We start from the raw sequence: 14,279 nt of genomic DNA, 5'->3' as shown, positions 1-14,279 counted from the left end.
TTGAGCCACCCAGGCATCCCAGGAACTGCCAGATTTCTGATTCCGTTTTGTATGCGTGCCTAATGCAGGAAAGTCGCCCCCAAGAAAGCTTAGGAAACACTGAAAGGTAGCTGAAAGGTACCTAGAGGAAAATGTCTTTTAAATAAATAAGACCCACAGCTGCAGGAAAGTAAACTTAAGTGATAAGAGCAGACAAATGGAGCCTGGAGAAAGTCTGTCATTAAAAAAGTTTAAAAATTTGGGACACATGGGTGGATCAGTCTGTTAAGTGTCTGACTCGTGATTCCACCTCAGGTCCTGATCTCATGGTTGATGGGGTTGAGCCCCACATTGGGTTCTGTGCTATAGCAGGGATACTGTTTGGATTCTCTCCCTCTCTCTGCCCCATCCCTTCTTTCTCTCTCTCTCTCTCTCTCTCAAAAATAACTTATTTAAAAATTTTAAAGATTAAAAAATAAAGGCTTCGGGCGCCTGGATGGCTCAGTTGGTAGAGCGTCTCACTCCTGGTTTCTGCCCAGGTTCTGATCCCAGGGTGATGGGATCAAGCCCTGCATCAGGCTCTGCACCAAGCATGGAGCCTGCTTAAGATTCTCTCTCTCCCTCTGTCCCTTTCCCCCACACCTATCATGCACATGCTCACTCTTGCTCTCTGGAAAAAAAAAAAAAAAAAGATTTAAAAATTAAAATAAAAAAATAAAGGCCATATTAATAACCTAAAAAATGAGCATAACAAAAGAAAACTTGCATTATCAGAATATCATCGTTGTTAAAAGGAGGTGTTTTGAAAAAGAGGATGATGTAACTACTTGTCCACTATTTTTTGATGATTGCTATTTCCTTTATCTTAAAAAGGTAAGTGGATTGAGGTGGGTAAAGGGCTCCATACTGGACAATTTGATCAGTCTTTTCTCCCTTACTGAATAGAGCCTGCTGAGAGCAGGAAATTGAACACAGATTACCAAGCTTTCTTGTCTTACTCTTAGAGAACAGCTCATCATTCAAAAGGCTGCCTGATAAAAGATTAAAAAAAAAAACCCAATTTTGAAATATCATATAGTATACATTTTGTATAACTTTATAACAGTGATCTAAGTCAAGTACAATTTCTTGATCTCTTTCTTTTGCCTTATACCATCTCTATTTAAAAAATCTTCTACCACATAATTTTACATTTCCTCTTTCACATCACTTATTTTATGTTCCTTTTCTATCTTTGCCCTCCTACTTGAAAAAAGTTTTCATGTTTTGGCCACAAACTCTCCTTTCTCTTGAGGTGTATGTTTTCTGTCCAGCTGCTTTCTGTCTCTGGAGCCTCCTTATATACCGCAATGAGCTGTTATCTACTTAATTCTAATCTTAGCTTTATTTTCCATATTAGTTACATATCCTCACTTATGTTTTTCAGCACAGATTTCCAGCAAAAAGTTTATGTCAAATAAAAACAATAGTTTTAATAGTGTTTACAAGATCACAGGCATTGCACAAAATTATGCAGTCTGTAAATCATTTAAAAGTAGTCTGTTAATGTAATTTTGGTTTTTTTCTAAAATAGGATTTGCTCTTTGAGTTTCCCTTCCACTCAGTTGCTCTTGTGCTGGAGACTCTTGTGTCTAGTCCCCTCTAATATGCATAGGGATCTATTTCTAAACTTCCTTAGCTGCTCTGAAAAGAAATCTGCTTCTAAAGCAGTGTTGTATGATTTCTCATATTCTACAAGTAATAAAACAATTCACAGAAAACATGCAGATGAACAGAAAAGAGAATCTGTTCCTCAGGGCTGATTTCTTAGATGAGAACTCAAGAACCTACTATTTACTGATTTGTGTATTTGGCTGACTGTGGCTGGGAATTGACAGAGAAAGTGAAGAAAGTATAAATGTTAGAAGGGAGTCTCTTACACCTCTCAAAGACATTCTGTGTGCAGGTTTGTTTCTCTGGCCTAAGGCACCCTTTGTTTTGCCTTTTTGCTCTGCTCCATAAGAGGTGTGGCCTCTTAATAACGTTAATTATAATGGACAATAAGTTATAATTTATGGGTGGCTGAGACCAAGAAGCCTCTGGGAGTCTTCATTAAAACAACAGCACAATGACAACCTCTGGAGGCATGATATTATAATGATTAAAAGTTTATGTGCCCTTATCCACATACACAGATTAAGTTTTTTTAAGTCCCCTCTTGTACATGGAAAAATTTGAAGGCACATCAAAGTAAAAAGAATACTTAAAACCAACACTCTTGTACCCATCTCCCACCTTCATCACCTCTTAACGTTTTCCCAATTTCGTTTCACTTATCTCTATTGTTTTCCTCTTGGTAGGAAAAACTTTAAAGCGAACGCGAGATAACATTTTACTTGTAAATATTTCAGTAAACACCCCAAAAATTTTATAATAACTTGATTGACTATTACCGTAAAGTGGACCCGCAGAACAAATAAATGTTTTCTAGCTGTTACGGCTCTTCTAAGGTAAGAGCGTAGAGTGGCATACCCCCAAGACGAGTGGAGGTGGGGGTGGGAGGGACTAGACCCGGGTAAGGTTTATAAATTCCTCCGGAGCCATCAGGCATGCGCAATCCAGACCCCAGAGTTGCTAAGGCCCCAAGGAAGATAGAGGCTCCGGATAAGACGAAAGCCAATCAGAGGACTCAAAGGCTAATCAGTTAGCCAATCCAGATTCTAGAGTGCATCAGATGCTCAGCATTCTGATCTCTGTACCAGTATCCAATCGGAGAGCTGGCTGCTTTGGGCGGACTTTTCAAAACAGCGAAAACAAAACAAATGGGGACCTTTAAAAGGTGCAATGCGACCAGAAACCGTCTCCTTCCGCCTCTCAAGCCTATCACTCCCCGTCTTTCCCCTCTCCGGATCAATCGTGGAAAGCCGACGCCCAGATTCCACCCTCCGCCCAGGGACCGAGAGGGAGGGATGGCTCGGCAAAGCAAAACCGAGCTGAAGAGGGCACAAATCCGGCTGGGGACAGCAGTATGGGGTGGGACTCTTTTTCAAAGTCTTTTGCGGTAGCCGCGGATCCCTCCGCGGGGAGTCACGTGCCCCGCCCCCTTGGGGGCGTCGAAAACTCAAAACAAAAACAAGGGGTTTGGTTCGGCCTCCGCTGTGGAGACGGCGGTGCCCGCAAAGGGCCAGGGTTAGAAGGGCCGGCACTGCGCCCCAGCCGGAGGGTGGGCGCACGGGTAGTGGGATGAAGCTCCGGCTGTGAGGCCGAGGCGGAGGTGGCAGTGGGGGGGGAAGGGTCCGATGCCGGTCTGGGGGCACCGCTGAGGCGGCGGGTCCCCGACCTCCGGAGACAGGTTCGGACGCCCCCGCCGTGCCCAGTCCTCACCGGACCGTGACGACGCGGGCCGGCTGAGGCTCCTCTCCGGCACGGTGAGTGGGCTCGCCCGGGCTCGCGGGGTTTCTTTGTTTGTGGTTGGGACGTGGTAGGGGGATGTGGGAGTACCCAATCGGCCCCGGAGCGACTCCGGTCCTGCCCTCAGCCCTGCCCCGGGGGAGTGAGCACTGAAGACGGAAGGATGTTGGAAGGAGGAGTGGTGAGTCGGGGAGACTGAAGACAATTCTTTAGTTGCAACCCACCCCCATTTTGTCACGGGGGCTCGCTGGGGTGGTGCTTCCTGGATTGACAGCCCCAGGGCTCAGCACGGTTGAGGAACCTGGGATCAGTGGATGGACGGGTGATGTCCAGGCATGGGGTGGGCTGGACTTCTGTCCCCCGACTGGGTGGGCCACGCCACCCCACCGCTCTCACGGATCGGGGTCTTGCCACTCGGGTGGAACGGGGATAGGCGCTGCCGAAGCGGATGAGAAAGCTTGGGGACTGAACTCCAGCGAGAGGGGCTTCAGGAGCTGGGCTCCCCGGGAGAGGCGGGGCTCGGGAGTCTCCTCCCCCCGGTTCTTTGTTCAGTCGCGAGACTTTCTTTCCCCTCCCCCTTATTGTGTAAAGCGCCCACTCCCAAGACCCGCTGCCTTAGGTGCCCCGGGTGCTTTCCGCGGGCAGAAGCCCCTCCTCCCCCACGGCTTCAGGTAGGGCGGACGGACACTGCCGCCCCAGGGCAGTTTCCGGTTTGTGAAACCTCCGGGAGGCTGGGGCTGGCCGGTCTGACCCAGCGCTGGCCGGCGGACGACAGCGCGGCCCCTCCTCCTGCCACACCTCCCTGGCGGTGGGGGAGGATTGCGCCGGGGTTCTGGAGGACGTGACTGATCCCCTCATCCGCTCCTACCCAGGGTGTGCTGGGGCGTCTCTAGCTTGAGGTATTGACCCCAGCTCTTTTTTTGCCCACTCCCCACCCCCTCCCCAGGATACCTACTCTAACTGTGGGTGGTGTCTTTGCTGCAGATGAAGGATTTAGGGGCAGAGTATTTGGCGGGTCGTGAAGGGGTCCAGCTCTTCGGATTGTTGAACCTCTATTTAGAACAGGAACAGAGATTCCAACCTCGAGAAAAAGGGCTGAGCTTGATCGAGGCTACACCGGAGGTAAGCTCCCAGAAAAGATGTCTTGCTCAAACAGCTGATAGGGCTTGGAAAAGGATAACTTTTAAGTTGAATCAAGATTAAAGGCTGCAAAAGCATTAGAGACTGTTAAAAACTGAGAACAAACTGAGGGTTGATGGGGGGTGGGAGGGAGGGCAGGGTGGGTGATGGGTATTGAGGAGGGCACCTTTTGGGATGAGCACTGGGTGTTGTATGGAAACCAATTTGACAGTAAATTTCATATATTAAAAAAAAAAAAAAAAAAAAAAAAAAAAAAAAAAAAGATTAAAGGCTGCAAATTTTCTTAAGATAAAATTTTGGCTTTCTAGAGTACTAAGATAAATCTTACAATATTATGCACGAGAGTGATACTAACCCTCGAGAAGTGTTTCTTCAAATGTGGTACCTCCAACCTGCAGCTTCTGGGGTGGGGGGGAGACTCTTACGTCGGAATTGAGTAGTTCCGTTGTGGAAATAACCTTTGCCCGTGAAATACTTCATAGTAGGGCCTTTTCTTTATTAGAAAAAACAAAAATCTAATTATCTCCATTACAAGGGAGTTATATTTGCTTTAACCCCTGGAAGTGACAACAGTTTTCTGAAGCTCTTCTGTAATGTAGGTTTTAAAAAAGCAGTGATATGTATACATATTTCGTACCTGAAAAGGTTTGTAGCATTAAATGATTCCACTCTTTCCCCCCATATTCTTAAAGGTTAAGGGAAAAAATTACTCTATTTGAATCTAATTGTGTGTATTTATCTAGTTCTAAGAAAGTCATAACTTTGGCTCTTGGTTTTTATTTCAGGATGATAACACTTTGTGTCCAAGATTGAGAAATGCCAAAGTAGAAGATTTAAGGAGTTTAACCAACTTTTTTGGATCTTGCACTGAAACTTTTGTCCTGGCTGTCAATATTTTGGACAGATTCTTGGCTCTTATGAAGGTATTTAACCAGTGTGTGTGTGTGTGTGTGTGTGTGTGTGTGTGTGTGTGTGTGTGTGTGTGTGTTTTGTTTTTGAGAGAGAGAGAGAACAAGAACGAGCAGGGAAAGAGCAGAGAGGGAAGAGAGACAGAATCCCAAACATGCTCCATACTGTCAGCATGGAGCCCAGTGCAGGGCTCTGAACTCAGGAACCCATGAGATCATGAGCTAAGCCAAAATCAAGAGTCCGACGCTTAACCGACTGAGCCACCCAGGCATCCCTATATCTTTATATTTCTAAACGTAGTGCACAGCACAGTGCCTAGGATACAGGGGTTCGATAAATGTTTGACAAGTGAATGTAATTATGTCACTGTGCATAAACATTTTTAATTGGAAGTGTGATCTTTAGTGCCAGGTTAAGAGATTACAGAATTAACTGTGTTGGATTTTAAGTTTGGTTTTGCTGTCCCTCTTCTATGCCTTCTCTTTGCAGATGTGACAAAATGAAGAACACTGTTTTTAGGTATTCCCTGTATATGTATACAATTCTCAAAATAAGGTTTTCACATTTTCATCTTTCATCACATTTTCTGTTGGAGCTTAGGTATTTTTAATACTGAAACATAAATTCAAGTATAGCAGTATGTTAAAGGTGACCTACTGCCTTCCCTGTGAGAAGTCTTTTCAAAGCGGGGAACCATAGTCTTATTAACCAGCTACTGTTAGAAAAATGTGGCAATTCTTCTGCCAATAGGATTGCTGTCAGCTGCTGGGTCAGTTTTCAGGGCACTGAAAAGAAAAGGGCAGCCATCTGTCCATGGCAGCTTTTACATATGCTCTGTTCTGCACAACTGATGCAATATTTCTCTTGGGCAAATTTGCACTGAAATGTAGGATGATATTTAAAGATAAGTAGAGAAGAAGATAAAAAGATAAGTTACACGTATTATTTTTATATTCAAAGAAGTATATATTTTCTTAGAGTTGAAAGGCTTAATTTATTTTGGGGGAGATTGCACTATTAGGAATTTCATGTTTGAAATACAAAGTATAATTCAGTGTTAGAAACCTAGCTGTTAAATTTGCATTTAAATTACTTAATTTAAATGCTTAAAATGCCTTTTTTAAAAAAGAGGAAGTTAAGTCAGTTTAAAATGTAAAAATGATTAATTATAATTGTGAATAAGGGTAAAGTATTGGTAACAGATTGTGTTCTGTCTTAAGAGTTAGGGACATCATCATATTAAGTGTCGGCTTTACTGAATCAGAGTGACAGTTGTTAGAAGAAGCTTTTTGTTCTTTGCTTTTCAGGTGAAACCTAAACATTTGTCTTGCATTGGAGTCTGTTGTTTTTTGCTGGCTGCTAGAATAGTTGAAGAAGAATGCAATATTCCATCCACTCATGACGTAATCCGGATCAGTCAATGTAAATGTACTGCTTCTGACATAAAACGGATGGAAAAAATAATTTCAGAAAAATTGCACTATGAATTGGAAGCTACTACTGCCTTAAACTTTTTGCACTTATACCATACTATCGTACTGTGTCATACATCAGAAAGGTCAGTGGGATTAAAAGTAAAAATTTTGTGCTTTAGCATTCCTGTAGCTAACAGTTGTAATGCCAGTGAAGTTTATATTTTTACTTTTCTAAACTTTCAACTTGGATTTTCAAGAGCAAGTTTTTAGAATCATTTAAGTCTTTGGAAGTTTAATAAATATTTTGTCCTACCTTTTCATTGTATAGGAAAGAGATACTGAGTCTAGATAAACTAGAAGCTCAGCTGAAAGCTTGCAACTGCCGACTTACCTTTTCAAAAGCAAAAGTAAGTTGATTTCTTGCTTACATAGGTCTCGCTGTTTCTGTTTTTAATTTTTAAAAAAATATTTTTTTCTTTTTTTTTTTTTTAATAGCCATCTGTGTTAGCTTTGTGCCTTCTCAATTTGGAAGTAGAAACTTTGAAATCCATTGAATTACTGGAAATTCTTCTGCTTGTTAAAAAACATTCCAAGGTAATTGATCTTCAGTTCTTATTCTTTAAAGCAGACTTGTTACCTAATTTATCAGTTTTTTACCCCTGTGGTGATTTAAACATTAAATAATAACCTTATGGGCCTTTTACCTTTTCCACTTCTGTTTTGTACCTCATGTGTTGACGTTCTCAAAATGCAGCTCTGACCCAGACAGTATTAAACTGGAAGGGAACCTGACCACTTACCCTAGCTTCTTTCTATGTTCAGATGTTGTATCTTCTCTGGTATTCTCACTTATTGATAACAGTGTTCTGCAGTGCAACGTGCAGATTATTCAAAAATACATACTAGGAAATAGACTTAGTAAATATACTAATGGCAGCCCGTTACATCTGTAGGGCTGAATCATTATCCCATTAGTAGCATTACCAAAATAACTTCAACAATGTTTTTCTTTTTAAACCTCTTTAAGCCAGCTCAATAAGTTTTGCAGTAAAAGGTGTTAGTACTAAAAGGAGTGCCTCAGGGTTCTGTTAGCACAGAGGTAGGGCAGACTGTGAGAGGCACTATGACTGGGAGTCTCATTGGACCAAAAAAATCTTAGACAATGAAAGTTTGGGTAGCAGAGGCTTGTGGCCAGAAGGTTGGTGGACTAGAAGAGTTTGAGAATCATTTTAAGGTTGGCTTATAGTTGGAATGTCTAGGTGATAGTCAGAAGCCAGGAGTAAGGAGATCCAACTCAAATAGTGATTTTGGAAGCCAAGCATGGAAATGAGACAAGGAGTCATGAATGACCAAGATTTGAACCTAATGATGGGGAGAATGTTGACCCCATTGAAGGAAGCTTGAAAGACACTAATTTGTGATCAAATTATGATTTTGGGTATTTGTATATCTTTCAGGTAGGTAGATATTTAGCAGATATTTGGCAGCCTGGAATAAAAACTCAGAAGGTACATTGTAGTTGGAGATTGAAATATGGAATTTCTCATGAAGAAATAATAATAGAAACCATAAGAAACTTGTGGGAGTTCTTTGTTTAGGGGTCAGTTGAAACTCTGGGTTTTCAGTGTTGGTGGTTTTCCCCATAAGAGTCCAGTGAAGGAGGGTACATGAGACAAGTAAGTGTGCCGTCAGGTTGGAAAAAAGTTATCAACAAGGAGGTGGTCAGGAATATTGAATTTAGATGAGATGCCCAGTATAAAAAGAATTGAAGGAGGCTATTCTATACCTAGAGGAGATGTCAGTAGAAAGAGAAGCTAGTGGTAGAAGCCAGATTGCAAAGGGGTTAAGATGTAGGTGGATTAGGTGGAAATGGAGACCACGATGATATAAAATTATCTTCTGTTTGTGGCAAAAGTATTTGTGAAGTGTTTTGTTTTTAGCAGATGAATTCTAGCTTTCATTTAAATAATGAACTTACTAGTTTTAATCCAAACCTTTTTTAATAACGTTATCTGGAAATATCTTAAGTGAAAATTGACTCATTAATAAATTGGGGCATTTCCCAGTGGTGGAGAGGCTATGCCCTTTTGGGGAAATTCCTCTTCTGTCATATTGCTAACTTCCCCATTAGCATATATCTGGTGTCTTTAGCAATCCAAACAATGCTATGTCACAGAAACCTAAATCATGTTACATTCCTTTCATTGAGGCTATTAAAGAATATACTTAATAATTGGCTGATTAGCAGACCTAATGTTTTTAGGTCAGTGTATTTTCTTAAAATAGGCAAAGCATTTTATTAGGTTCTGTGTAAATTGTTTGTATCTGTGATGCTCCTCCCTTAAATCAGCGGTTACCAAATTTTGACTGCTCATTCGAATCACTTGTGGAGCTTTAAAAAATCTTGATGTCCAGCTCACATCCCATATCAAATAAGAATATCTGGTGGTGGGAGCCAGGCATCAGTATATTTTAAGCATCACAGGTGATTCTGAGGTATTTAACTTCTTCGTTAAAATATTTTTTTCCAGGTTAATGACACCGAGTTCATTTACTGGAGGGAGTTGGTTTCTAAATGCTTAGCTGAATATTCTTCTCCTGAATGTTGCAAACCAGATCTTAAGAAACTGGTTTGGATTGTTTCAAGGCGCACAGCCCAGAACCTCCACAACAGCTACTATAGTGTTCCTGAGTTGCCAACAATACCAGAAGGGGGTTGTTTTGATGAAAGTGAAAGGTAAGCAGGTTCCTTGACAAATTAGACCTCCTCAGAGTAAGTAACACTGATTTTACACTCAAAATGGAACCTGGCAATACTACACAGTATTAAAGAAAGCCAATAGCATCATCTCTTCAGCTGAGAAAATTAGCTAGAGGTAGTTTTATGAAAATAGGTGAGGATTTAGTGATATGCTCCCAACCCCCCCCTCCCTTTTTTTTTTTCGTTATTAAAAAAAGCAAAACATGATGCTCTGTATTCCATCTCCAGGACTTGTAACTGGAAGTTTGTACCTTTTGACCACTTTCGTCTATTTTATCCCTCCCTCTGTCAACCACCAATATGTTCTCTGCATCTATGAGTTCTGGTTTTTGTTTTTTTCATTCTTAGATTCCACACTGAAGTAAGATCATACAGTATTTGTCTTTCTCAGTATGACTTGTTTCATTGCCTCCCTTTTTGAAAACTGGTTGTTTCACATCTCCCTTGCTCTCTGAAATCTAGTTTAAGAACAAACAAAACCTGAAATGGCTTTACCAGCTTTTCAGGGTTAGTATGGATTCCTAATATGGTGCTGCGGGTTAAATGACCAGAAAAGGGAGGGAACCACCACCACTAATGTGGCAGACTTATGTAGATATTTTTACGGTTTTGTCAGATGCCATTGTCTTACTCAGAGTTCATTTTCGTTCATAAAATGAATACTTTTACTAAATTTGATTGTTTTACCATCTAGAAATAACGAGTTTTATTTTCACAGTTTACTGGTTTCTTGGTTTGATATTTGAGAGTAATAGGGATACAATTGTTAATGCAAGAAAGATATCAAAACCATGTGATTGAAGATATGTTGTCCTTAGTCTCCATTTATTGGATTTAAAGTGGTTAGAATTGTAGTTAGTTGCTAATATGTATTAATTGGTACAAGAATAATAGTTTGGCAGATGGCAATTTATCTAAATCTCTTAGAATCTATATTTTCTAAGATTACAATAGATTATAATTCATTTTAGGAAGTCCTTATAAGTTAAATTTTGTCTCTATAAAGTTTAAATTTTGATACAGAAACCCTGAGACTAAAGATACCCATTTAGCAGTTTCATTTGGCCTGTAAAACCTTTAAGTATTTTCTAAACAATGGAATCTTCTTCTTGTGTCTTGTTCTCCCTTTAGTGAGGACTCTTGTGAAGATATGAGTTGTGAAGAGAGTCTCAGCAGCTCTCCTTCCAGCGATCAAGAGTGCACTTTCTTTTTCAACTTCAAAGTGGCACAGACATTGTGCTTTCCATCTTAGAAATGTAATTGTTCTGTGTCAGAATTTAAAGTGCGTATACAGGTTTCAAAGCAATAAATGGGGGAGTAGGTAGTTTTCTGGTCCATCCCCCATCTAGGCAGGAATCGCATAGACTAGAATACCTACCTTCTATTTATTATTCAGATCAGATCTGGCCTATTTTCATATTTAATCCTAAGCCATCAAATGGGTTAGTGCCTCGTAAACAATTAACAATGTTTTACACATTGGCACTTTATTTTTCTCATTGATCTTTAGCTACTTGGGGGAGGAGGGAAGGTGCTGATACCTTCAATTTATTACTTTTCAAGAAGATTTTTAAAGATGAATAGTGTAGCTTATCTTAAACTTTTTATAAAGCCTTCACGTGTCTTTCTTTAAACAGATTGGGAGCATAAAAGTGCTTCCTCAGCAGGGACATTGGATAATCCTTTAATGGTTTATCATAGATCTCCCCTACTTTCCATTCTCGGAACAGAGAATATACTCTTAAATGTCAGACAACTTTTTTTGTTGCTTTGTTGTTTTCTAAATGATCACTTACTCTCTGATGCAGACTCTATAAACTTAGGAATTATAATAGTGACATTTCTGTGAATTTTAGTATATAATGTGTTAATTGAGGTTTCTGCTAAAGCAGAAATCATTGACAGGCTAGGGTTGTTAGTTGCATTTCTAATGCCTAAGTATTGTCAGACTATAGTATTATTTTAATGTTATTAAAACAATCCATAATCTATTAGTTATGCATGCATCTATATGAAAGCAGTACAGGAAGCTGAAGAGAACTATAGGTAACTGGAATGATAAATGTTGATCTTTGTAGCATATTTTATTTCATTTTCTTATATTAAAAAAAAGTCTGCATGATTATGTTTTATTCCCTTTATAATTCACGTTTCAAAAATATTGGTATTAGTGTATGGGTGCCAAGACTGAACATGAAGTAAAAAAAAAAAAAAAAAAGTGTTTGTAGCATTCTAGTTTTAAGCATATCTGTGTGGTGGTACAGCCATGAGAATAGGGATTTACAAACTCTGTACACTTGGGATTTTGTACAGAGAATTTTTTTTAACTTTATAAATTGTATATGAAAATGTAAATCTTTAAAAATGTACATAAAAATACTGTATTTTTTTACCTTGTGTGTGTGGTAGTCTAGTCATTGCATGTAAATATAATTTATTGTGTATTCTGTTATTCTAAGTAATACATTGATGACTTTTTAAATGGTCAGTCAACATCCATTGGATGTTTTCTGAAGTGAATCTTTTTGAAGTAATGATAGATTACAACTCAAAATAAAAAGGTTAATGAATTATACTCTTCGTCTGCAATCTTAATTTTTTTGGCAAAAAGAAAAAGTGCTTGCTGTATTTCAGTGGAAAGGCTTGAAGTGAGGCTGGAGTGCCTCCAAGGTAAGCTGTCTATCTGGTTACCAGAAGTCCTCTAGGTAATATTTCTTCATCACAGTTTGGCCCTCAGCCTTGGAGATACTGAAAGCAAATCTGTCACTTGAGAATTGACCACTCTCTGGGGTGGACTTATATTAAACAAAAGAGTGATGTATTGACCTGAATGCCTATTAATTTATAGCGAAAGGCAACAGGTATCAAGTACACCGGAATACTCAGGTTGGGAGATCGATAGTTTCTTTCTGCAGACACGCCAAATTCTAATCAGAAGGTTGCTTGGCAAATAAACACGAGGAGTGTTATTATGACTGACCCTGCCAGCCTCTGGCACTTTGGACCTCTTTTTCCAAGACTTAGGCTTGTTTTGAAAGTCATGGCGCGCGCGCGCGCGCGTGTGTGTGTGTGTGTGTGTGTGTGTGTAGGAGCATATGTTACCCGTCTAGTTAATTTTGCAGACTTGTTTTCTCTAGTTGGTTAGAAAATCAGATCTACTAATGTGGTTTTCATTTAATACTAATACCTCTTCTCCCTTGGAGATAGGGCCATGTTTTCCTAACCCTCCTAGGGGTGACTCTTGGCTTGAGGATGACCTTCTCCTTAGGTAATTTGGGTAATAGACAATATATTCTGCTTTCAGATTTTGATTTGTTGAAACATAAAAGGTATTGGTGGCTTTCTAAATCTCAAAACCCTCTTCATTCAGTTCAGGATCTCACTGCTTTTCTTACTAGATGCTCTTACTGTGAATTTGCACACATGGTTTCATCTGTTCCCCTTTCTGGCTTTCAGTACGTTTGGTCTAGCTGTCTTTACTGAGCTCCCAGCTTGTTTTTTCACAACTGGCCACCCCACTTGCAAGTTTTTGAATACTCCCAAACCTGCTATTCCTGTATGTTTATCTTGGTGAATAGGTATTCCATTTACTCAAGTTGGAAACTTAAGGGATATCCACATCTCCTACCTCTTTACTGGAGGTTTCCATTTATATGATTTCATTTATACTGTATAGCTCTTTGTACTACTCTGTCTCCTCTTTTCTGCCACTGGCTTGGTTGAACCCTGTACTTAACCCTGTACAGCAGAGTCACTACAAGATCTTAGTCATCTCCTAGGATGTGGCATGCATACTTCATTGCTTCTGCTGCCTCATGCTGCTGTATCATTGCCTGGTCCCTTGGTCTCCACCCATTTGGCCCTCAGGAAGAGAGATTGAACAAATAACATGTTTTAATCACCTGTCACACTCAGTTAATATTCAGGTCAACTGTAGAGGCATTGGTTGTAGAATTCATGACAATTTTAACCAGTTTTTTTTTTTTTTTTTTTTGTCAAAGATTTGACTTTTCCCTTCAATTCCTTTTCTTTCAACACTAAGTTCTAACATGATGTTCCCCCTTGCCTCCCACCTTCCCCTGTGCACATACAAATTGCTAGCTTATTTAGGCAACCCATTTTTTTAAATTTATTTTTTTAATTTTTTTTAGGCAACCCATTTTACCAGGTTCTTACATGGACAAAGACCATGTACTTTGCATTTGTCACTTTGAACCAAGTTTCTCTAATTATTTGTACCAGAAATTGGTCAACAACTTACTGTTTTTGTGTTTAGCAAATCAGGTTGTGTGGTAGATAGTTTCCTAATAGCTAATGATTCTTTCCATCCCTATGCGTACATGCTGCTCTTTCCCGTCAAGAGGTGGAGTCTGTTCCCCTTCAATTTCAGCTGGCCTCGTGCCTGGTTTTGCTTACCAAAGTGCAGTGGAAGAATTTCAGTGTATGTCCAACCCTAAGGCTTTAAGAAGACTGGCAGCTTCCCTTTTATCCTTCTTGGAGGCCAGCCACCATGCTGCAGAGAAGCTTGGGTTAGATTACTGAAAGAGGAGAGGCCAGGTGGAGAGGTGCTTCTTGAGGATGAGAGGTCATCTTGGATGTTCTAGTGTTAGCTAAGTTTCCGGCTGAATGCAACTTGCACAGGTGTCCTCGGCTACAACACACAGAGCCAAGGAACCACCTAGCTC

The 14,279-nt window shown here is 40.3% G+C and overlaps 1 protein-coding gene across 9 annotated transcripts in view; it reads left to right on the top strand.

Annotated features, from left to right (window-relative positions):
• Positions 1-3,098: 3,098 nt before the first annotated feature.
• Positions 3,099-14,279, top strand: part of CCNG2 (cyclin G2) — a 29,620-nt gene continuing 18,439 nt past the window's right edge. For 2 of the 9 annotated variants that reach the window (XR_006201880.1, XM_042936128.1), the window contains exons 1-7: positions 3,099-3,386; positions 4,354-4,491; positions 5,295-5,432; positions 6,726-6,976; positions 7,162-7,240; positions 7,329-7,427; positions 9,365-9,570. Coding sequence is in view for 8 of the 9 variants with exons in the window: in XM_042936128.1 (XP_042792062.1) it covers positions 4,354-4,491; positions 5,295-5,432; positions 6,726-6,976; positions 7,162-7,240; positions 7,329-7,427; positions 9,365-9,570 (911 nt within the window). In the remaining variant the exon portion in view is untranslated. The other 7 variants (XM_042936127.1, XM_042936122.1, XM_042936126.1 and 4 more) reach the window with 7 other exon arrangements.

Source organism: Panthera leo, chromosome B1 (assembly GCF_018350215.1).
Source record: "Panthera leo isolate Ple1 chromosome B1, P.leo_Ple1_pat1.1, whole genome shotgun sequence".
Lineage (NCBI taxonomy): Eukaryota > Metazoa > Chordata > Mammalia > Carnivora > Felidae > Panthera > Panthera leo.
This window is presented reverse-complemented; position numbering and strand designations above follow the sequence as displayed.